Genomic DNA, 26,459 nt, shown 5'->3' with positions numbered 1-26,459 from the left:
TATTCTGCGTTTAATTTCCTCCCGAGTGTTATTTACATTTGTTACTGTTGCTGGAAATAATCAAGAAAATTGTTGAATGAGCAACATTATTTTAGGGGAAATATAAACAAATAATATCCAGGAGAAACCCCTTAATTAAAAAAAAAACTCTATAATTGACACCAATTTCAATCTTTCTACTGCTTGCCAGAAAAGTATAAAATTTTACTTAAGATCTTTTTCCTCCCGGCCACATGTATGATCTAGGACTGAACACATTGTGTAATGTGTAAGTCGCAAGATTTTATTACCGAAAGTTGAAGCTCTTGAATCAACGCTCAGCAGTCTGTTACTTGCCCATGTCACTCAAACGACGCTGTTCTGAACCTGTTTCAGGGCGTACGTTCGTCAGAAGGTTATCAGTCATTTCATAAATCATTTAGGAAGTAGATTTTTTTAATTCAGAAAATAAAATAAAATAATAATTTATTTACTTATAAAGATGATCGTTCTCTCTCTCTCTCTGTCTGTCTGTCTGTCTCTCTCTCTCTCTCTCTCTCTCTCTCTCTCAGAATATTTCTCTTTTTCCCTTATCTGAAAGCTATTAGCACCCTTGTTTGTAAATCTGAGTGGGAAAATTAGGATGGAATGTTTATACAGGTAGGCAACGACAGTTTTACAAAACAACATGGAACTGATTTCTACACATTTAATATTAAAATTCTGACAAAACATGTTATTTACATTATTCCTAACCATAAATTAAACTGTGAATCAGTGATGCCACCATTGTTTGAAGTCTGGGTCAGACATAAGGCAAGACAAATTATGTCTCTATGTTTCCTGAGGTGAAAAATGTTTTAATTGCGTGAAAACATAAACAAATGATGATTCTGCAAAGAATTAGTATGGTTTAGCTTTGACAGTGGTGTGCAATAGAGGATTTAATCTCTTGATGGAACTCTGTGTTAAATATATTTTAAGTACTTTCATACTACCCGACATCCCTCTGCGGTCTTCGGCTACGTGATTCTTTCTTTCACTCCTAGATTGCAGCTTGCACAACTGATTTATGCTACCCTACACTGTTTATACACTTTTATTTGCTTTCAGTAGACTGTCTTTCCCAAACCCATTAACTATTTTTACTTTCATTTTCCTTCTTTATTCCTTTTTCTCATATACTCTGTCTTGGAAACGCATATGATCTTCCATTGTTTTACCTATGTATCCTGCACTGTCAATCTTTGTTCAGACAAACAGAATAGCTATCTGTAACGATCCCAACGAGTAGGATACTCTTCTGAACCCTCTTTTTTCCCCTAGAGACGACGATGTAACCAATCTTCGAAACGTTGTGAATTTCTTATTCATCAACAGCAATAGAAAAATTCCAATCTATTTCTCTTCTTACTAACTGTATACGATCCGTACTGAATACGATCCCTGTTTTAATGCAATTTTCGATACGTATTGAAAACGATCTGAGTACGGAAGCTTAAGTTTCTAAAGTAGTTATGTTGGTTAACATGTCATCGACATATTAGCGTGTTGGTCATTCTGCAAGCATTAGGCTATAAACAATGTTGCGTCTTCCAAATGAGGCGTATGAAAAGTTAATATTCTGGCTATTAATGAATAATGGTAATATTGACTTCTAGGAAAACACGAAATATTATGTTTTACAATACTCTTTTTCAACATACATATTTCCCTTGCTGTTGGTAAAACAGCTGACACATCAAGCAAATGACGATCGATCACGCGTTTAGCGTATTGAGATGGAATTGAGTACGATACCCGTTGTCATGGAACTCAATTCCAACTGAATAAGATTTGATCCCACTTTTTAAGTGTATCGACCTTGAGACTCAGATCGAATTGAATCGCCGTTTTCATGAAGATTTCAATATGGTAAGTGTATTCAGATCGATCTGAATACTCCATGAAAACGTTGTAACTGTAATAAATTCTCAAAAAGAACTATCACAATATTACTCATTTCACAGTGTTACCAACCTTTACCCTATATATACCCGGTATGCTTTCAATACAGTATATATATTATATTCCGAAGTAATGCTTTCTTTACAACTAGTGAAGTAGCAGTAGCAGCATTTCTCCTACCTATTACAATAATTTTGTGCACAAGTTTACAGTGCCACAAGACTAAATTCTTTTCGGAGCCGCTGTTACCAGCAAAGTGCAAGAGGCTTTAGCGTTTTGGTTTATTTCGTTAGCTGTCGTATTTAGTAAATGTTGCGTCTCTCTAGGAATCACGAAACTGGGGCCTGCAGAGATATCTGTCTGCAAAATTTGGAAACTTTGTGAGCGAGAAAGGGTCGGTGAATTTTGCACGAGAATATCTCATTGAGGATGAGGTTCAGGTTTTTAAGAATGTAAACGCCTTGCCAGTAACATTTATAGCGTCTCAATCTCATCATTGGCCAGCTTGAACCCGCAATAATGAACATTATAGAGTAGGACTGTGAATAGGGTACTACCTGTACTCTAATAGCAAAAGATTTGTAGTACAGATAGATATATAGGCGTTATAAAATTTGTAGTGTGCGGAGTTGGCTGGACGAGAACTTCCGTAACGGTGGATAGGACGCAGAGGACCTAGAGTGTGGTCTCCAAGATCGCCAGACTTAAACCTCCTTGACTTTGCCTTATGGGGTGTCTGAAGGAAAATATGTACGAAGTGAAGATTCGTGATCTGCAACATCTGCGAACACGGTTCGAGGAAAAGTGTCGTGAAACCACCGCTGATATGTTACACTGCATTCTCAACAGCATGAAGTTTCGCCTCCAGACATGTTATGAACTTGGAGGCGCACATATTATAATTTACCCTATGATGCGGGACTTGTGGGACACCCTGTAGTTAAAGTACTTGCGGGAAGCCAGCTTGTACCACTTTTTATGAAATAAAAGTCTTACAGAAGGATGTTTGCCGGTATTGAGTATTGTTCACGTACACGCGAACTTCTGATGGTGACTTCACTGATCCTAGCCAAGTGACGACATGTATGTGCACAAATAGTATCTAACATAAATCACAATAGTAAGATAGTAAAATTGCACAGAAATGATACATTATTAGAACTGTTTAAAATATGTAAATATGAACAAAACGTAACAACATTATCACAATAGCACGCATCCATGTCAACTTAACGATAGTCAATTGTTCATGTTGTCTGCTGTGAGTGTTAGAGTCGTGAGCACACTCCGCCGGTTTGGGTTCACGCCCAGGTTCTCCCAGTTGATCCACGACAACCTCGCAGTCAGATCTGCTAACACAATATAGAACTGAGATTAGAGAGAGAACTCGTCACAGGGACAATCAATAAGTTTCGGACCGCCCTGAATGTAGGCAACACACAGAACATAGTAAACGGAGAAATTATGTAAAACAAAGGAAACGCCTAGAATCTATACTAAATGCATCACTTCAGAGGTAGAGAAGAAGACTAGCCATGAGGTGTATATGGAGAGATTCCAGGAAAAAGCGCTTTAGGTCCTTGACATGTTTGCACAAAATGACGTGTAGAAGCTCAGTTCTCAAAAAAAAAAAAAAAAAATCTACTGACTCAATAGTCATGGCAGTAGTGATTTTCATGACACGCGCGTGTATGTTAAACGGTACAATCACAGTCTAATATATACAGTCACGAAGCTCAATACGTAGTAAATATGCATTCATAGATAGTTGCTAACCACTAGGATCGCTACTATCGCCTCATTACAGACAATGCGAAATAGTACCGGTACAGTCAATTGTTCCTAGCACCCTCAAAACTCAAGCTTCGTGACTGTATATATTAAACTGTGGTACAATAAATACAAGTGCAGTTCGGAAATATATTGATTGTCCCTTGTATGATTGAATGAATCTCTATGCTCCTGCCGGAAACTCGCGATAGACATGAAGTGAAATTAGTAAATAGGCTATATATAGAGTCAATCTTAAGCAAGTAAAATATTAGGACAAGAGATTAACATATTTTCACTTTCATCTTAATGTGCTTTAATTGAAACAACTTATCAGTCAGATAATAAGGTCTCATACGTGTCGGAGAATAGTAACTCTGTTTGGCAAGAGGTGGTACATCTTCTTGAGACGATCATATTAACCCTTTCCAGCCCAATGATTCCATATGGCATCATACACTTTACCTGCTCTGAGAATGCATGTAAAATGCCAAATAACTCCATATGTTATCATAGCCATATTTTTAGTTATTTTTAAGATAGCTGGCACCCCTGAAATCCTGAAACAAAACACTATCGGGCAGCGTTTCTCCTTCATGTCAATATATATATATATATATATATATATATATATATATATTTTTTTTTTTTTTTTCAATTTAATTTGGGCTGGAAAGGGTTAAGAGCAAATACAAAATTTGTTAAATTATGGTAGATAGAACTGGAGTAGGGGAGACTGTTGTACCTTGAGCATAGAGTACTTTGGATCATTTTTTTTTTTTTGTTTCTAATTTTTGCTGTTACCTAGCCGACTCAAACTGAAGTAGATTGTAGAGAAATCCGCTAGGTAGCTCTGGTCATAGTTCCGGTTTGATTTATTATAAAGTGTGAGTTCTGTGGAGGAAACAATTTTTTGGTACCAAAAGTAAATATTTCGTTCATTGTTATATGTTTTCTAACACGAAACCAAATTGTATTTGTAACTATCAATCAAGTACGGTGTGTTCCCTATGATCTCGTGAGTCATATGTTAATTTCCATGATTTATTCTAATCTCTAGTTTATGCAGCAATATTTATTTAAACGTGCACCCTCTTGTACCTTGAAAGACAAAACATTTTGTATTAAGGGACATGTTCTAAGGCACATGATGCTATCGGTTTTTGTTTTTGTTTTATTTTAAAATCATTCCACGAAGTTAGTCTGGAGTTAAGATGATCCCAATTGATCTGGATGCCTTGAAGAAAGCTGTAGAAGCAGTTATGGCTCCTCCAGAAATTAAATTCTCAATCAGAGAAGCCTGCAAATGATGTCAATTACATTTTTTTTTTTAATTTTTGTAAGTTTTTACATTTATATTTCCACCTATATTTCCTATGTTACAATGTTCCAAGGTACATGAACATGTTATACCATGGAACACTTTACATACCGTCATTTCCCATAACTATGGTCCTGGAAAACAACTATGGTCCATTCAAATTTTGTACTCCATAACGTAGTACAGTCAACTTCGGTTATAGTGAACCTCTGTGGACTAGCATATTTCGTTCACTATATCCGAGGTTCACTAAAACCGAAGTGTGTGTGTTTATGCTACTGACGTTGCTATATATGCAATATTAATGTCCACTTGGGACAAACCACGTTCAATATCAGTAATAATGTTCGCTTTATCTTCCGACTTAAACACTTTATGCTTCGACATCCTGATGTTCACAGTTCGAAACTTGAATCTAATCTGACCATGTAGGTAGTAGGCACTGACTGATTTCGCACTCTTTCCACTAGTGGTATGCTACTGTGTACTCGGCCTTGGAATTTCCCCGGGTTGAGGATTGAGGAGCATTATACTGTAATCCTTCTTGTATTTGCTATTTGATCATCTCCCTTTTACAAAAGAGGAGCATCGTTTCAAAATGTATTAAGTCCAACAGTAGACGAAATTAAATTTGTTACTTTCTATTTATTTATCTTTCATGCTGTGAAGTCTGATGGTTCCAAGTCGTCATATTTGTAAACTGTGAAACAAGTACTTCAAAATGGTTTTGTGTAGAGTTTTGAAAACTTGTCCGGTTTACGAGTACCTAATTCAGTTTTTCGTCAGTCGTGTAAAAAAATTGTAAGTTGGACATAATACGATTTGAAACGATGCTCCTTTTAAAGAAAACACTTTCTCTTCCTATTCTTCGAATAACCTCTTTTAAAGAAGCCAGAACTAATCCTTCGTTTATCCCTCACTGCGTACACTATTCTCTTTAACATGTTTGAAGCTGTCCAGGAAGGCAAATCCTTTGTATTTCAATGCACATAACGAGTAAATGATTTGAGATTTTGTTCTGAACATATTCTTGGAAGTTTATAGGAGAAAATTACCATTTTGGCCATTTTAAAATTACATTTTCTTGGGAAAGTTCTAGTTTTAGGTTCACTATAACAGAAGCGAGAGTTCACTATAAATAGAAATATTAATGTACTTTTTAATGTATGTGGGTCGGGACCAACGATTTAGGTTCACTATAACCGAGTTCACTATATCCAGAGTTGACTGTACCTTGTTTATATATATTTTTGCTGTACTGTAGTTTGAAGTCAAGTCACTACAGCTATCTACGAACGGTCTATGTTACTTCTACAATGTTCTTTGAATAGTTGTATCGTGGACCATAGTTGTGTTCCAGGACCATAGTTATGGGAAATGACGGTATCTCTTCATTTTATTTTTTTCATCTTAATAGATCTGTGAAATAGAAAAATAATACCTGTAGGAAGTTGTAAAGGAATCTACAATAATTATTTCAAGCATTTCTTCATTTAAAAAATTTCATTTTTCAAAATTAAAAAAAAAAAAAAGATAAAATGTGAAAAGCGATTCAAGGTACATCAGGCGCCCTACCCCAGGAAAATCTGTCCCTCAACACGAATTCCATTGGAATCTTCGGAGCTCAATCCGGCTGTCCAGCGTAGAAAGCCAACTCTAGAGTCTTTCGGCTAATGGTTGTGCAAAATAAGAGTTGCATGCTGGTACTTGCCGCTGGTGTTCCACTCGGCGCGCTCCGCCGCCTTGATCTCGCCGCGCAGACACTTCTCCACGTAGGTCAGGGGGTCGTAGTCCGCCGTGAGCACCTCCCTCAGCAGCGCGATGTATGCGATGGCCAGGCGCAGCGTGTCGATCTTGGACAGCCGCTTCTCGTAGGGGAAGGTGGGGACGTGCACCCGCAGCTCGTCGAAGGCCGAGTTGATGCTGCTGAAACCCCGCGCCCCCCACGTTACAACGGCGGGTCCATCCTCAAGGAGTTTGATAGAAAAACAGCGCACAGTGTGTGAATCAATTCCTTCTTCTACGGTCTTACTAATAAACCGTGTATAGTTTCTATACGAGATTTAGCCTATGCAGAGTTGGGACAGAAAACGTTACTAATAAACCATGCATAAGCGATGTATGTATAAACAGCTTGTAACTATACATGGGAACTGCTTTGCAGTAGTTATATACATGAAACCCCTTGTTTAAGCATTGTATTTAGATTAATATTTGAGGAGAAAAATTCGCTCTGGCGCCTTGGCCGGGATTCCGCAGTTAAGTGCACAGTAATCTGTACAGACATATGCACTGCAGCTATGAGAATATTATAGATTTATTAATTTGTCCTACAGAATAATACCTGTAATATTGACAATTAATATTTGAGGAGAAAAATTTGCTCCGGCGCCGGGGAGTCAGGAGTCAGGCCACAAAGAGAAACATTGAAGGAAGAAGGTTCAGTCCGGTGCTGTGGATTGGATTCGGCGTAGCTCAGTGGTCAGAGCGCTTGGTACATAGTACGAAGGACCCGGGTTCGATCCCCGGCGCCGGAGCAAATTTTTCTCCTCAAATATTAATTGTCAATATTACAGATATTATTCTGTATGACAAATTAATAAATCTATATAATATGTTGTATTTAGAGAAAAAATGGCCGCCCCTCTAACAGCTGTTCGTATCGACTGTCATTTTATGATGATGGTTGCCTATACTTGTTTTTTTGAAAGATGGGACATGACAGGAGCGTTGCGATCGGAAAAACACCTGAATGTCACATAGCGTGGTAGTCCTGTTGCTATGGTAACAACGGTTGAGTTGCCAAAGTTACCATTCCCACATGGCGAGTGCTTAATAGCTCTGTTGGCGACATTTATTGTGCACACGATGTTATCATTGGTACGTTCCGTCTTTCATTCTCTGTCGATTTTTGTATTGTTCGAGTCAATTGTCAATGAATGTTTTAACCTCAGTCATCTTAACGTCAATTGATATCTTCCATCAACTGGCAGCGTGGTAGTCCAAATTGGCAACATAGCACTGCAGTTCCAAATTAGGCCGCTTAACTGTCATGTCCCATCTTTCAAAAAAACAAGTAATAGTAACCACAGAAGAAAAAATCAAACAGCACAGAATAATGTAGAATAATATTGCTGTAGCTTGTAGTCTTTGACCAAAATATAGTGTGGTAATCGATGAGAGCCAGTTGTACTATCGATACTTAACACGGCACACTAGAGCTCTCTACCGGATGCAATAGAGAACCTCAGATATTCTATTACCTTTCGTAATGAAGTAATGGCGAAACTATGACGTAGCTGTGTACAGTTATACTGCCATACATGACGTATGTAGTGATTATTAGTAAGGAATTTACACACGACTTATAAACGAGCTACTCATTGTATAGGTATAAAACAGTTAAACGTCTGTATATAGAGTTTTTATTAGTAAGACCGCTAGAGAATAATGTGCAATTTTCAGCCTTATGTTGACAGCATGGCGTGTTGTCCATAATGCTTGACTAAGGGACTGAATAAATGAACCCTCCAGGTACAAATTGGGGCTTGTAGATTTAGGAGGCTGTGACCGTACATCTAGGCTATGTATTATGAAATTAAAACTCAGGTTAGATGTAGCTTTATAAATAACATTTATGGTATGCTCCTTTGTACAGAATTGTTTAGGCTAAACAAGCATAGCGGAGTAAGAAAATTAATAGATTTTCATTAATAGACCTATGATCCTGATAATGGATCCTGTAAATAATTATCGATACGATACCCAAACACGACTGAAAACAGAAAAATTCCTTACAAACCGGCCGCTTTGAAACAAACCCTAAAATCTTATAATCTGTCCCTCATTGTTTCAATTACATGCCTTGAAAATTCTATCATATCTCTAATGTTAGGGTCGGCCTCGGTAGCGTAGTTGGTATAGCGCTGGCCTTCTGTGCTCGAGGTTGCAGGTTCGATCACGGCCCAGGTGGATGGCATTTAAATTTGCATTTAAACTCCTGCGGGACAAAATTCCGGTACACCGGCGATGTTGATATAACCTCTGCAGTTTCGAGCGTCGTTAAATAAACCATAATTTAATTTCTAATGTTAGGTAATAGGCGACAGTTATTTTTTATTATTTCTCTCCAAACTGACTTGATAGTAGTATTGTGACATCATATTTTTTTGTAGTTAGAGAATTGGAAACCAGAAACGCAACAGAAAAGACTATATAGAGTGACCCAAAAGTCACTACCCATTTTTCCATCTACAACTTACTTTATTCATGATTATTTATTTGTAGAAAGTTTTTAAAATTGTTTTCCCTTTGCGTCGACACATCTCTGAAGACGATTTTGGACACTCAAGCATAGTTTTTCGCACAGTTGTGGATCGGAATCAATGTCGTGAAAAACAATATCAGTGACTGATGCCAAGTCCTCTATTGTGGTTGGTTTGGAATCGTATCTTTAACCAATCCTCAAATTGAAAAATCCATTGGAGTGAGGTCCGGTGATCTGGGTAACATTTCTGTTGTCCCTCGTCTTCTAATAACTCTTGTACCTAACACAATAGCTTGTAACACGTTAAGTTTTGTCCTTTCACTTAATGATGGCCTACCTGACTTAGGGCGGTCCATCACTGATCCGTTTGCTTAAAAGCCTTTTTTTCTATCGACAACGTATCGACAAAATTCATGAACAATGAACGTAACTAACACAAACCTCTAAATAAACATCTGATAGCAGAATGATCATTTAGCAATGTGCTCTAGTGGTAACATTAGTAACTAATTGTCAGATGAACGTCACAGGCGGGTAAGTTATAATCCATGGAGAGATTAAAACTGAGTAGTAGCAATGGCTAGTGACTTTTGGGACACTCTGTATTATCATACAAGCAAACAAATCAGTGCAGTCATTAGGTAGCCTATAGTGATTACATTTTTTTTCTTCTTCTTATACTGTAAATTATTATTATTATTATTATTATTATTATTATTATTATTATTATTATTATTATTATTATTACTGTTAGCTTTCCAAGATATGAGAGCTCTTCTCTTTTCAAATGGAAATGAAAATTCTTTCGAATTTTGTGTGTACAGGTCTTCTTTCAGTCACAAATTTGTAACGTATTCATGTCTTCATATAAGTTATTTAGCCCCTTACTTGGTGTTTCCAGTGACCTACGTCAATTAGTACTTACTTACTGGCTTTTAAGGAACACGGAGGTTCATTGCCGTCCTCACATAAGCCAGTCATTGGTCCCCAACCTGAGTAAAGAGAATCAGTCTCATTCCGAGGCTTATTTTGAGGTTTCGTAACAAGCTGTTTTTTACTGTGATGGGCCCATTAGTCCATTAGTAGCTTTTTCTTAATTTTGTTCTCTTTTAGGGGTGTTACAAGATACATGTCACTTGCACTAAAGTGGTGGAAATTTGAATTTTTAATTAAAAACAATTTACTTGTTTGATGTAGTCTAATAAAATTAAATTCTAAAATATATAATTCAATGTATGATGACTTTGTGATTAAAAACACTTAAATCTTTCACGACAAACAAATATTGAAAAATGAAAAGCAAGTCTCACGTTTTGTAGACTACAGGGATTTTTCTTCCCTAATGAGTTTTACCGACACAAAATAAGGATAGATAGTACTTAAAAAGATTTCTTTTAAGAACATTATCTTTGTTTTCAACACACATTTTGAAGTTACGCTTTTCTTCCATCAATCTCCTTATTTAAAACAAATATAAAATACTTAGATCTACTACTTCTAACATGCATTACTGGGTTGTCGTCGTAGCAACTCCACGGTTATCGTGAAATTTTTAATTATATTATACAAGGGACAATCAATAAGTTTCCGGACCGCCCTGAATGTAGGCAACACACGCGACATAGTAAACGGAGAAATTATGTAGAACTAGAGCAACGCCTAGAATCTATACTAAATGCATCACTTCCGAGGCAGAGAAGAAGACTAACCATAAGGCGTAAATGGAGATTCCAGGAAAAAATCACTATAGGCCCTTGATACGTTTGCACAAAATCACATGTAGAAGCTAAGTCCTTTGAAGAAAATATCACGCTGTTTGATAGACTGACTCAATGGATATGGAAGCAATGATCTTCATGACACGTGCATGTATGTTTAACGGTACAATAAATACAAGTGCAGTCCGGAAATATATTGATTGTCCCTTGTAGTGGAAGCTTTGTCAGTGACATTATCCATCTCAATTGTAATTCTTTGTATAACTTACTTTAACTACAGAAGTTATTTAGAGAAAATGAGATTAAAACTTCATACTATGATAACGGAGAAACTTGCGACTAGGTATTTCGTGTAGAACATCCACTGCGCCCATGTCAGGTTTCTCAATTAACTAGATATTCGATGGTAGTATGTTAATCGAGTATTGGTTCGTCTCGATCTCTCAGAAGTTCGATTTTTATGGAAGTAATTGAAAAAAAAATTACACACAGAGTCGTCATTCGCTAGACGAGACGCATTAAAAACAATATTCATATTGAAATTTCTACCAGCAAGAAAAAAGAATCTGCTCATATTGCAGAAAACATTTCTACATGGTACGAGGTATACATACATTCAAGAAAAGGACCGTCGCTTTGAGTTTCTGGTTTTAAATGAAAGCAAGTTAGGATACGATTTTTTAAGTCCGAAAAACAAGCCAGAATTTTAACTAACGCTGTTCACTAGCGTTGAGCCGTATCGAATGAGAATAATAATGTTATGTGTAGTATTCTCTATCTAGGATTGTACCTCTCCCTCATCAGAAATCTTAATTCGCACCCTGCCGATATCAACCAATATTGGTCGTGGTCAGGCCGTGTGCACGATTGCTTGGGAAGATTCGTTGCTTTTGACGAAATTTTTTCTTTTTCAAGCTGCGGACATGAAGTGCCTCTCAAGCAGGCCTAACTTTTTTTTTTTCGCGAAAGTGCGAGAACCTTTGTAACCTTTGGTTTTCTCTCCTCTTCTCCCCAGTCACAGTGTCTTTTCGTGTTAGATCGCTAGTGCATACCTTCACAAAGAGCGCTCAACGAGCGCGCGCGCTCCTTCGGAGCGGGAGAGCTGTGTTTACCGCTCGCCGAAACGGAGAGAAGATACATCAGAATGACATAGACTTGCTATAAGTAGAGGAGAGGGAAGCGACCACTCATTGTCAGCTATCTAGTGGAGTGCAGTGTGTAGGCCTATTCTCAGTAACTGTTTCACGTTACTTATCTACTGCTACAGTACAATATGGAATAATCTAAAAGACGGAACATGACATTTAACATTTAACGATTTACAGCCCGAACTTATTGATCTTCAATGTGATCTAAGGACTAAAGATTGTTTGAATAATACTATTAGCCTGGTTGAGTTTTACAAGATAAACATTATCAATAATATCCACGACTACACAGGCTGGCTGTGAAAATGATTGCTATGTTTGGCTCAACATTTATATTTGTGAGCAACTGTTTTCTATAATCAACTTTAATAAAGGCAGACATCGAACATCTGTAACTGATGTTGCATTACGATCAGTAGGCTACTGTTCCTTTCAGCTGCCAACAGCATAAAACCCCGTTCTGATGTACTGATAAATAAAAATATAACAAAATGCTATTGTACATATAAGTAGCTATAGAATTTCTATTATTTCTGTAAAATAAATATTTCTTTATTAATTAATAATAGTCCAAGATAGTTTTGCAAACACTGAACACTTCATAAACATTCGTAATAGTACTTCCTTTTGTGTATATTTTGTACGAGATCGCCCCTTCTTCCAGTCCACCCTTATACAGAGCGCAGCTAATAGGCTATCCGCATTCCGCTCATGGGCTGTGAGCCGGCTCGGAGAGCGCAAACCTTGTGCAGGCCTGATTTAGTGTAAGAATTAGTAAACAAACCAAAACGGTGAGTGACCAGTTAGTTGTTGAAATGCAACACGAGATGTGGCAGTAGGCCTACTGCAGGATTGAACATGGAACGTAAGTTATATCAAATATACCGCACGAACACGTGTAATTTTCTTTTTTATTAAGGTTTTTTGTAATGTAAGTGGAGAGTGAGTGCATACGGTACCCCTCCCCCCGGAGCCTCACATTTTGACTGGCGGGGGGCGGGGGGCAGGTGCGGACCTCAGCATCCTCTTGCGCTCCCGTATGTTGGCGGCGTGTCGTTGGATGCGGTACGGACTGCCGCTCGGGTAGAACTCTGTTCCATCGGCCGCACTGCCGCCCAGCTCACCACCTTGATCGTCTGTAAAAACGGGGCGAGTATATTAGATAGACTACAGTATAGTAGATGAGATTCGATTAAATAGTATTAAGTATTTCCTGTTAGATGAAGTTCAAAGTAGATTATAATTATATTAGATTACATTTAGGCCTAACAGTTACTAAAATACTGTACATAATTTGGAAATTAATATAAATAAAATTAAATGTATGAAAGTTTCGAAATAACAATTAGAACTGAAAGATAAAATGAACAGGTATCACAATTTAATTATTTCGGAGTTTATACAGGGTGTTTAAAAAATACGGGGCATAATTTCAGGCATGTATTTCCCACATGTAGACAATCAAAATAGTTCATTACAACATGTGTCCGGAAATGCTTCATTTCCGAGTTATGGCCTTCACAACATTGAAATTCACCGGAACGTTTTTCTTTCCGCAGGTCGTTGTCATTACAGAAGATGTTCAAAATGTCCACCTCCTGCTTTAATACAGACCTCACATCGATGTCTCATTGACCTGCGAACACGATCCCAAACTCCAGGAGTATTGCGTATGTCCTCAGAACATGCCACAATTCGATTCCGAAGGGATTCCAAATCAGGCACCGGAGACGAATAAACCAATGATTTTAAATGGCCCCACAAGTAGAAATCGAGAGGGTTCAGATCAGGTGAGCGTGGAGGCCAAGCAATTGGGCCACCTCTACTTATCCATCGATGAGGAAACCTTCGATCCAAGTACCGGCGAGCCGTACGACTGAAATGTGCAGGAGCGCCATCATGCAAGAAGTGAATGTGTTGATTGATCAGTGGAGTGTCTTCTAAAACATGAGGTATGGTTCCGGTGAATTTCAATGTTGTGAAGGCCATAACTCGGAAATAAAGCATTTCCAGACACATGTTGTAATGAACTATTTTGATTGTCTACATGTGGGAAATACATACCTGAAATTATGCCCCATATTTTTTAAACACCCTGTATAACAATCAGCAAGAATTTATACAAAAAAAGTAAAGAAGCAAACTGACACAGCAGCAGAAATATCAAGATGCATGAAAGATATCATTTGACACAACAAAAATATAGTGCATACATTTTATCTTTCCACGCTCGCGGATGTAGAGCGGAAGCGGAGTCCGCAGCGCAGCTGTATACATGCGTACGTGGACAGATAAAATATATGTACTGCATTTGACAATCGAAAGTTATTGTTTAGTCATCTGTACGAAGACAGATTGGAACCTAATAAGTGATACCACGAAGACATCACTCTTACGACAACTAAGCCAGAAGATAATGTGGTAGGGTGCCCAGTTCTTTGAGTAAGAATTTATAAAACAGCAGTTAGACTAATTTTGGTATACACAATAGAAATGCTCATACAGTGAAGATCAAACAAAACTGATCACATGTGAAATAAAAATGTTGAAGACTGTTCAAGTGAAAACATTGTTTGATACAATACCCAATACAGAAATTAGAATAACAGTAACATTAAGACATCACCAAATTTATTGAAAGACAATAAATTGTTGGAAGGTACGGTACATATAAGCCAGACGTCTCAATAGGGCCTTCTCGGAGCACTTCCGCCTCTCTCTATTTTTTAATGTAAGAGTGGAACAAGATGCGGGAGCAGTTCGTGTATCTCTGTATGACGTCATTGACCGCGACGTTTGAATAGACATCTGCAACCGCTACGTTGCTGTCTCCACCGAGGAAAGAATGCTCTTATTACCGCAAATGTATGAAGAAATAAAAGCTTGCATAGGGAAAGTGAATTGTGGGAGTCGCAAGTTTCAGTGGGTAAATGTTACCACTTTATTAATCTAAAATTGTTACCTGATTTGAATCAAGACTAATGTAACAAATATAATTAAGTACTGAAGGACTTGAAAAAAAAGAATGACACCAGATTTAAGATTTGAATAGTTCTAATTTAAAATAATTGTTTGTGAATTTCTAAGATTTTTTGGTTATTGTTAATTATTGAAAACATTACGAAACATATTTAACTATTATTGTAATTAATATATCAATATTGGCGTATCGTAAGAATACGTGCCTTAACAACCAACAAGTTTAATTTTAATTTAATTATTATTAAATATAGTATAAACTTAAAAAAAAATTACTAAAAATGAAGTATTGTTGTGCCTTAACAACCAACAAGTTTAATTGTAATTTAATTATTATTAAATATAGTATAAACTAAAAAAAAACATTTACTGGAAATGAAGTATTGTTATGCCTTAACAACCAACAAGTTTAATTGTAATTTAATTATTATTAAATGTAGTATAAACTTAAAAAAACATTTACTAGAAATGAAGTATTGTTGTTGTTTAGTCAACTGTCCGAAGACAGGTGTGATCCTCCAAGTGATACCAACAAGGCACCACTTATGAGGCAACAAGGCCAGGAGATAATGGGGTAGGGTGGCCAGTTCCTTGTGCTTGAATAATTACGTAACATGTATGGATCTTCATGCTTCAGATGTCTTCTTTTTCCTCTCTATATAATTAGAAAATAAATTTATTATTATTATTATTATTATTATTATTATTATTATTATTATTATTATTATTATTATTATTATTATTATTATTATTATTGTTACTGCTGCAAACTACTTAATAAATTTTATTCCTTCAGAAAACAACCGTCTATTGTGACAGTACAACTCAAAAGTGCAGCTTTGTAGCATTTCTCCCGCGACAGTTACAACTTAGCTCGCTAATCTTGTGACATGAATCAGCGATCGGCTATCTTCGGGTATTGCGCTTATCTCTTCAGCTGACTACGTTATCTACACTTGCTCTCTGTAACAACTTTTATACGTTGGCCTTGAGACGCCTGATATAGGCCTATAAATTTCAAAGATGAGAAATTTTATTACCTACGTAATTTCTACATTGGAAATGTTCCATCAGGAACAAAAGTATTTGATGCAAATATACGATACGGAAACATTGACTTTACATTCCTTTGAAAAGGAACTACTGTCAGGAATTTTATCGCCCTTTAAATTCGTTGCGCCTGATCGAATTTTAATTAGCGAACTCGGTCTAAGAACACAGGTTACATGGTAACTGCTCGATAGAATGACGCTCGCACCTGACGCTCTGTGCTTTGCAATGGATCCGCCGACCCACGGGCTCATTCACCCGTCACTGTTGAAGGGCAGGTGAGTCTGATCAGATGGCATGCACGTGGCACTTGCGTCGCTTTTCATGGACGACCCTACAATGCGCATGCGGGTGAATGTAATTCAATATTGCTCCCATTTCTTTCAGCCCCGCCTCCGATGTGCTGTTATATGTTTACTTTACCGTATAACAAACATATGACGTTATTTATACAACTAATGAAATATGAGCATCATTACCTCCCGAATGTGTTTTGCAAGAACGAGGCGTAAGCCGAGTTCTGTAATTACTTGAGAGCGGTAGGCCCCTAATTATGCTCATTCCACTACTTGCATACAATATTTTATCCGCGTTTATTTAATAATGGATACTTACCTTATCTATGTTCATGATACGATCATTGATTTATAAATAACAGCATCATCATTCAATAATCATTGTGATATCCTGTGATTCAATGTACACCAAAGCCTAATTGATATTATTCCGTTGATCATAATATAGTTGGTCTAGAAACAAAAGAACTAATGGAACGATATTAATTTGTTTACGATAACAATAGAATCAAATACCTTACTATAATAATATCGGACAGACAGCTAACAGTTCTGCACGCGAACGACGCTGGCGCTGCTACCTAGGCGGCCGATGTGGCGATATTCGCTAAACAAGCGACGGTATGATCACATATCACCGTCCTTCGCAAGTCTCTCGTGGCTCCGACTTAAAGAACGTAGAACTTTACACTCTTTGTCTTTACTCTTTCGAATTCTGCACACTTCAACACCAAATTACCTTTCGTCTCGTTTCTCTTATCTATACTCTAACCACGACGTAAATACCAGATCACTTATCTGTGGCACGCTAAGTATACCTCTTCATAGAACATCTTGTTATTCATCATCTTTTACAATATCCACCTCGCGTCAATGGAATTCCTTGTCACAAAGTATTAGGGGCTGCAAGACAATAAACACCTTTAAGAACAGCTTAAAAGATAACCTTATTAGCATTTCACTCCAATCATACTGATTTAAACTATCACTGACTACATTGTTACTTTTTTCTTTAGACATCATCCTGATTGTGCTGTATTTTAATTGTCTCGTAATAATCTCTTTCTATTATCTAATATTATTTGAAATATATTAACATTCTATGTATTTTAGTTTAATTCTGCTACACAGTTTATTTCAGTGTTTAATTAATAGTTCGTAGTATTTTGTTGTTTAATTTGTAAATAACTTTTGTATACATGTAACTCTCATCTAAATCAAATTGTTGGATTCTTTGTAAGTTCATGCATATGTATATACACTTTTTGCTGGTTGAGTGGAAGAGAAGGCCTTACGGCCTTAACTCTGCCAGCTAAAATAAATCATTATTATTATTATTATTATTATTATTATTATTATTATTATTATTATTATTATTATTATTATTATTATTATAATCAACTGTAATGTATAGGCTATTGTTGCTAGGCTAGTTAATGAAATAAAATGAAATGAAATGATTAGCCTAAAAATTTCTCTCCTATAGAGGGAGAACTCTATTTGTCTCACGCGGTGAGCTACTCCGCGTAAGAGATGTTTAGGCCTACATGCTTGAAATTGTTCACATGGTTCACATTGTTCGATATTGTTCGCTTGTTTCTGTCGCACTGGTTTTAGTCGCTGTTCACTTGTCTTCTTATGTTTTTCCAGTCTTCCCTATGTCTTGCTCTGCTTGACCAATGGCTTCCTACACGTTCACTGAAGAAGTCGGTCCATCTTCTTCTTGGTCTTCCGCGTGATCTCTTGCCAATGCGGGGGTCCCATAGTGTGGCTTTCTGCGCCCATCTTCCGTTTCTAAGTCGTGCAACATGGCCTCCCCACTTCCATTTGGTGTTGGTGGCTTGCAGTGCTGGATCTTTAATTGCCGACATGTTTTGTAGCACTTCGTTTGGAACTAGTTAATAATTTTATTAATTACTGCTGTGTTAAAATGTCAGGGTGTATAAATGTGTTGTTTATAATTGCTACAAAATTACAGCATTACACATTGCTCCAAATCGTACTTACGATTTCCGAGGGATCATAAAACGTGAGTCAACAACATTCTTTAGTAGGCTAGGCTTAATTCCTTCGTCTTTGTATTGATACAAAAATACAAATTAGCATTTTTATTGACACCTAATAAATTAATAGAAATTAAAATATATTGGAAATTTTAAGGTTTTATCAAATTAAGTTTTATTGTTGTCCACATGGCTTTAATAATTATTACAAACATCAGATTACTATCAATTTTATCTTTGCAGTTGTCAGCAATGCGTAACTTATATAAAGCATTATTGTAAATTCATTCTTAATGTCAGAATTGATTTTGTCTCACTAAACCAAAGAAAAAATAATATGTAACAATTAATTACGGAAAGTAATATGAAGTATGCAATATTTCTCATAATAGGGCCTATGCAGCTTTGATATAAGATAATAATTTTACATTAAATACTATTCAACATTTCTTAAGTGCTTCATATATTAGGCCTATTCCACATTAGTAACTCACGTTTTAAACAATAGTCCGAATCCCACTATGCTAATATTTGCATTTGTGGGCGTAATTCCACGCCGCTCCGCTAGATGTCAGGTCCGCGATATTTCACACTCACGTCAATGCTGCTAGTATGCAGCTGTCCGGTATTATTATAGTAAGGTATTTGATAGAATGGTATAGATTATCTGGAATCAAGAAAAATCTACTAATTCGTTCTGAATAATGAGTGATTCTGAAAAAAGTATCCCTTCAGATATTGAAGTAGCAGCTTCGACATCGCTTTTGCCTAGTAAATCGTGGGTAAAGTATGAAGTGGCATATGAGCGCTATGTGAAATGGTGCGAAGTTAAGAGAGGGAGTAATATCGTACATGCTTGCATATTTTGAGCATTAAATTTATCATAATCTTACAAATCTTCATCTCTGTTGGCATATTATTCTATGCCGCGAAGTGTTATCTCCGCGAAAAGACCTGCCCTTGGGCAGAACACTCAATGAATGAATGAATGAATTTATTTTGTTTCTTTCGTTTTTACTTAGGAAGACAGTTGAAAAACACAACAAATAAAGATTTTACACATCCAATTCTCCAACTTATTGTCACAAAATACACAAACCGAGAAACGACTTTGTACGTAGGCCTATGTGTGAGTTAAAATTACGATAATTACTAATTTTAATATTAGAACGTTTCGATACGAATACAGCAGAACATACGAGTTCTCATAGGATTTTAATAACTTAATGGTCATCTATTTATGGACCAGTATGTGAGAATGGCATACTATGGAGGAAGAGGTACAACCAAGAGCTGTAGCCCTATACACTCTTTAAGAATCCTGATATCAGTAAGGTATTGAGCAATAGATGTTCAGGAATTTATTTCAAAGAGTGGGTGCAGTCCATGTAAGTTAGGGGCCTAAGTGAACAATTTCTTCTAATTCATCATCATCATCATCATCATCATCATCATCATCATCATCATCATCATCATCATCATCATCATCATCATCATCAACTTTCAGGTTTAGGCCTTCAGATCTGTTCCGTCCTCAGGGAATATCGTCAGTCCATCTTGTTCTTGGGCGCCTAAAAACAATTTCTTCTAAATGATTTATATAATTCCATCGCATACTGTAAATTGTGAGCGAGGAGGTTTCAGCATACTTTATTAATTTTATCTTTCTGCAAAATTATTTAATATTGCACAAGCATTTCGCAATTTGCACAAATATAATTTGTAATTTGTGCATTTTTGCGACAATTATTTATTTTCTAGCTTAAACCCTGGTTATTTTTATTAAAAAAGTTTATTGACAATTTTCATTCTTTTACAGTCGTGTTAATTACATATTCGTTAATGTTTATTTCTAACTTGCATAGGAAATTGAATTATACTTTTAAATATAAGGTTCTACAAGGTTATTCAGGAGGAGTTACCGCCACTTACGGAGTTTATTTCTGAAAACATTTTGAACAAAAATGTCATATAAACATGAGTTCTATTCTCAATATTTTTGCAGTTATACGAAGTTCAAATTGTTTGTAAAATACCTTTTTTCTTTAGTATTAAAAAATATTACAGATAGAGAATGAACTATTCAGAAGTATCATTTATTTAATTGGCTAGTGTTTGAAGCTAAAATGTTTTGTGAATTTCTTAATTGCTTCGTAAAATGTTTTTAACTTAAAATACATTACTCTTACGTATACTTACAACAACAATTAGGCCTATTGTTACAAATCACGCCAAATATGTAAACTTTTTAAGACTGTGCATTAGGATAAAATTTAAATCTGTAAATAATTGGGCCTACGTCGCTACAAATGGTGTGATTATAACAATTATTGTGATAAGTGCGCAAGGATAGTGTTTTTTTTAGTTAAAAATTGAAAAAAGAAAATTCTGTACGAAGGAACTAAGGAATTCGCAACAAATTTTGGCTTCGGAATAGGCCTACTAGCCAATTAAAGAAATTAATTATACTTCTGATTAGTTAATTCTCTGTTTGTAATATTCTTTTACCCTTCAAACTAAACAAAAAAAGATATTATACAAACAACTTCAAATTAGTTTAGGCTCCTAACTTTGAAAATGTTGAGAATAGGTCCAATATTTATATGATTTTTTTGCTCAAAAGTTTACGAAAATAAGCTACGTAAGTGGCAATACCTCCTTGTGAATCACCCAGAATACCGTGTGTAATATTTTAAACATAAAGTAACTAGTTGGGTGAAATTTCTATTGTTTACATTTTTCAAGCTACGTCGTTGATTTTTGTACACATAGGCCTACGCATGGTGTGATAGATAATGATGTGGTGAAGTTTCATTTCTGTGAGTCAATTAGTTTCTGAGTTAATAACAAAATTATTGAGTAAAATCTTTTATTGTTTCTGCAAGATCAGTGGCATATTTAGAAAAAAAAATTAACGCATTAGTTTTCCTATATCTTTACTACAAAAAGAGGAAAAAATTTGTATAACCATTGCATATTTAAAAATAGAAATTTTCCATTGCCACTATAAATATATCATTTTTTATTTAAAAAGAATTCACTTGAACATAAAACCATTCGCTGTTACGTTAACCACAGTGTATAGAACATGCAGCAAAATGTTCATGTTCCTAGCATCAAAATTGTAAGAATCTTTACACTTTAACCTGACGAAATGTGCTGAAAAAGAAGTGTCGGAAAACAGCATGTAAAATTTGCATGGAATTGAAGTTCAAGAGTGCAGCCATTTATATATTGTAGTTTCCAAAGTCGATGATAATAGATTGTGAAATGTTATTTAAGAGGGGCGATGGGTGAAATTTCTATTTTCTAAATTTCCAAGCTACATCCTTGATTTTTTGCACACATAAGCACGGTATGATAGATAATAATGCGGTGAAGTTTCATTTCTGGGAGTTAATTAGTTTCTGAGTTATTAACAAGAGAAATAATCTGAAAAATTTGCACATTTCATAATAAAATGTGTCTCTCAATTTTTTAGTAAAATCTTCGAATGTTTTTTGCAAGATCACTGACATATTTAGAAAAACATTACGTATTAGTTTTCTTATATCTTTACTACAAAAAGGGAGAAAAATGTTTATAACCACTGCATACCTGAAAATATAAATTTTCATTGCCATTTTAAATATTCCATGTTTTATTTCAATTAGTATTAATTTAAACATAAAACCCATGCGCTATTTTGTTAACCACAATGTAACTTATAGAACGTGCAGCAAAATTTTCATGTTCCTAGCATCGAAATTGTAAGAGCCTTTATACAGGGACATAATTTTATTTTTACTTGCATTTTTGTTGTACCTGCATTTCTGAATGTACTTCACTCCCACCCCTTCACTAATGTCCTTGCTCCCGTCAGACACACAAACTTACGGCCGCTGTTGCATTCGAAGTCTTCAAGCAGTGAAGTAAATACTGCAGTGTATAGTGTGTTTCATAAATATGATTATGTTTTCTATAGAAGAAAGAAACTATATTAATAATATCGTACTAAAATTATATTCAAGAAACGATAAATTCAATTTCAGAGAATATGCTTCAAAATGTTTTTAATAATATGCGTACTGAATTGAAGCCTGCATTGTAATGAACGGCAACCATTTCAGCAACTTGTTTAAAAATTCAGATTAGCTTTTTTTGAATTGAGGTGGCTAGAAGCAAAGGAATGCTAGTGACATTTGTAATAACATGAGTTAAGTGCATCCAGTGTAAGCAAAAGTATCTAAAATTTTAGTGGCAAAGGGATATTTTAATCGCATCACACATTAAATTTAAATAAAAATTTCACCGATTTTACGAAAGCTTAAATATTTAAACCCCATTTTCTCAAAAGTAACTTAAGTGCACTTACAGCCCTTTACTTATGACCCCCTCGATTTAAATGCACTCTCTATATTGTATGTTAACATCAATAATTAATATGCTAAATAAAGTAGACATTACATAACGAACACAGCCGCCTGAAAAGTTGAGTTTTTGAAAAAAAAATGTTACTACTCTACTGTGTTTTGATAAATTCCGTAAAAGTGATGATCAAACTGAAAATCGTAAAATCGTATTTCCCTACAACATAAATGGATACACTACTTTTCTCTTCTCCTATACCTAGTAAAAGATTTGTTTACATATTGCACTAGTGACATCAAACTCCTGTAATGGAAGGGGGGCAACAGTGTTTCCGAGTATAGCCAGGTTAATGTTAAAAATGTTGGTAAAAATAAAGTGATGTCCCTGTAGGCCTACTTCGAACCTGACGAAATGTGCTGAAAAAAAAAGTGTGAGAAAACAGCTTGTAAAATTTGCATGGAATTGAAATTCAAGGGTGCAGCCATTTATATATTGTAGTTGCCAAAGTCGATGATAATGGATTGTGAAAAGTTATTTAAGGGGGACGTTGGGTGAAATTTCTATTTTCTACATTTTTCAAGCTACGTCCTTGATTGTTTGTACTCATAAGCGTGGTGTGATAGATAATGATTTCATTTCTGTGAATCAATTAGTTTCTGAATTATTAACAACAATATTCTGAAAAATTTGCATATTTTAAAATAAAATGTGTCGCTCAATTTTTCAGTAAGATGTTTGATTTTTTTCTCAAGATCACTGACATATTTAGAAAAATATCACGCATTAGTTTTCCTATATCTTTACTACAAAAGGGGGAAGCAATTTTTATAACTTAACCACTGCATACCTAAAAATAGACATTTTACCATTACAACTAAAAATATTTCATTTTTTATTAAAAACATATTCATTTAATCATAAAACCCATGCGCTATTTTGTTAACCCCAGTATAGGCCTATAGATCATGCAGTAAAAATTTTATGTTCTTAGCATCGAAATTGTAACAGCCTTTACACTTCGAACCTGAGGAAATGTGCTAAAAAAATGTGTGAGAAAACAGCTTGTAAAATTTGCATGGAATTGAAATTCAAGGGTGCAGCCATTTACTATATAAGCTTATTGTAATTGCTAAAGTCGATAATAATAGACTGTGAAATGTTATTTAAGAGGTGGTGATGGGTAATATTTATATTTTCTACATTTTTCAAGTTACGTCCTTGATTTTTTGTACACATAAGCACGGTGTGATATGTAAAAATGAAATATGTCGCTCAATTGTTCAGTAAAGTGTTTGAATTTTTTTTGCAAGCCCAGTGCCGTATTTAGAAAAACATCACACATCAGTTTTCCTATATCTTTACTATAAAAAGGGGGGAAAATTATAGGTAATCATTACATAGGCCTACCTAAAAATATAAATTTTCCATTGTCACTACAAATATTTATTTTTTTTTATTTCAAAACGTGTTCACTTAAATACAAAACCTATGCGCTATTTTGTTAACCACAGTGTATAGACCATGCAGTAAACATTTCATATTTCTAGCATCAAAACTGTAAGAGCCTTTACACTTCGAACCTGACGATTATGCTGAAAAAAAAAGTGTAAGAAAACAGCCTGTAAAATTTGCCTGGAATCGAAGTTCAAGGGTGCAGCCATTTATATATTGTAGGCCCTAGTTGCCAAAGTCGATGAAAATGGATTGTGAAATGTTATTTAAGAAGGGCGATGGATGAAATTTCTGTTTTCTACATTTTTCAAGCTACATCCTTGATTTTTTGTACACATAAACACGGTGTGATATATAATGATATGGTGAAGATTCATTTCTCTGAGTCAGTTTCTGAGTTATTAACAAAAAAATTATTATTCTGAAAAATTTACATATTTCAAAATTAAATGTATCACTCAATTTTTTGGTAAAATGTTTGATTTCTCTTGCAAGATCACTGACATATTTAGACAAAAGATCACGCATTAGTTTTCCTATATCTTCATTACAAAAAGAGGAAAAAATTTTTATAACCATTGCATATTTAAAAATAGAAATTTTCCATTGCCTCTATAAATATTTCATTTTTTATTTAAAAAGAATTCACTTTAACATAAAACCCATGCGCTGTTATGTTAACCACAGTGTATAGAACATGGAGCAAAATGTTCATGTACCTAGCATCAAAATTGTAAGAACTTTACACTTCAAACCTGACGAAATGTGCTGAAAACAAGGTGAGAAAACAGCATGTAAAATTTGCATGGAATTGAAGTTGAAGGTTGCAGCCATCTGTATATTTTAGTTATCAAAGTCGATGATAATGGATTGTGAAATGTTATTTGAGGGGGGTGATGGGTGAAATTTCTATTTTCTACATTTTCAAGCTAAATCCTTGATTTTTTTGTACACATAAGCACGGTGTGATAGATAATGATGTGGTGACGTTTCATTTCTGTGAGTCAATTAGTTTCTGAGTTATTAACAAAAAGGATTCTGAAAATTTTGCATATTTCAAAATGAAATGTGTTGTTCAATTTTTGAGTAAAATGTTTGAATTTCTTTTTCTGATTAGAAAAACATCATGCATTAGTTTTCCTGTAGGCTCATATTCACTACAAAGGGGGAGAGGAATTTTATAACCACTGCATACCTAAAAATAGAAATTTTCCATTGCCACTACAAATATTTCATTTCTTATTTTAAAAAATATTAAGTTAATCATAAAACCCATGCGCTGTTTTGTTAACCACAGTGTACAGATTTTCTTGAAGAAGAAGAATTCCCTGGGTGTCTAGAGTCTGGAAATTTGTATGAATGTGAGTGTGATTGTGAGTGTGCCGGGTTAATATTAATTAACCAATCATCATATATATATATATATATATATATATATATATATATATATATATATATATAATACATCAGGACTGTCGCTGGGCAGTAACCTGAACACACGTTTCAGCGTCACATTATTGACAAGTAACTCCATCTGTTAGCACAACCATAAAGCAGCTAAATAGATGCTATAGAGTTACCAACAACGAAAAAAAAAAAAAAAAAACAGTGTACAGAATATGCAATACAAATTTCATATTTCTAGCATTAAAACTTTAAGAGCCTTTACACTTCGAACCTGACGAAATGTGATGAAAAAAAAAGTGTAAGAAAACATCCTATAAAATTTGCATGGAATTGAAGTTGAAGGGAGCAGCCATTTATAAATTGCGTAATTTTTATGCTTTCGAACGCCGCAGAACTTGCTCAACATATTAGGCCTAAATAAGTGATTGGGATTTTTGGCTGCAAATGACCAAAATTTCACCCGTCATCCCTCTTAATGGTAGGCTAACTATGTATACTCGCACTGACCTGAGACGCCGAGGTACTGCAGCTGCTGGACGCCACCGGCGCCGGCGCCCCTGCCCGCGTAGGCGCAGGAGGGCAGGTCGCCCAGCTCGTCATCGCTGAGCTCCGCGGAGCCCAGGAAGCCCCCCAGGTGGTGGTGGTGGTGGAGGCTGCACGACGGGGGCGAGGCGGCCGACGAGGAGCTGTCGGCCCTCGAGGTGGTGACGCGCGCGCTGCGGGCCAGGTCGTCGTAGGCGCCGAACGCGGTGCTCTCGCCGCCGGACGTCAT

At 35.6% G+C, this 26,459-nt stretch overlaps 1 protein-coding gene across 1 annotated transcript; it reads right to left on the bottom strand.

Annotated features, from left to right (window-relative positions):
- Positions 1-965: 965 nt before the first annotated feature.
- On the bottom strand, positions 966-26,459 carry Fer2 (48 related 2). Its single transcript, XM_069834024.1, has 4 exons — positions 26,195-26,459; positions 13,166-13,286; positions 6,729-6,943; positions 966-3,275 (listed from the first exon to the last, which is right to left on the bottom strand). The coding sequence occupies exons 1-4, from the start codon at positions 26,457-26,459 to the stop codon at positions 3,166-3,168; spliced, it is 711 nt and encodes a 236-aa protein (XP_069690125.1). The 3' UTR covers positions 966-3,165.

This window comes from Periplaneta americana, chromosome 1 (genome assembly GCF_040183065.1).
Source record: "Periplaneta americana isolate PAMFEO1 chromosome 1, P.americana_PAMFEO1_priV1, whole genome shotgun sequence".
NCBI lineage: Eukaryota > Metazoa > Arthropoda > Insecta > Blattodea > Blattidae > Periplaneta > Periplaneta americana.
The sequence above is the reverse complement of the archived record's forward strand: the minus strand, read 5'-3'. Positions and strand labels throughout refer to the sequence as shown.

What these genes read in the sequence shown, in the direction of transcription:
- Fer2 (XM_069834024.1), bottom strand. Translation starts at nt 26,459, where the DNA reads ATGACGTCCGGCGGCGAGAGCACCGCGTTCGGCGCCTACGACGACCTG. An exon ending in GCAGTACCTCGGCGTCTCAG is followed by an intron (nt 13,287 to 26,194) that starts GTCAGTGCGAGT and finishes CCGTTTTTACAG; the next exon opens with ACGATCAAGGTGGTGAGCTG. An exon ending in CGCCGAGTGGAACACCAGCG is followed by an intron (nt 3,276 to 6,728) that starts GCAAGTACCAGC and finishes TTGTGTTAGCAG; the next exon opens with ATCTGACTGCGAGGTTGTCG.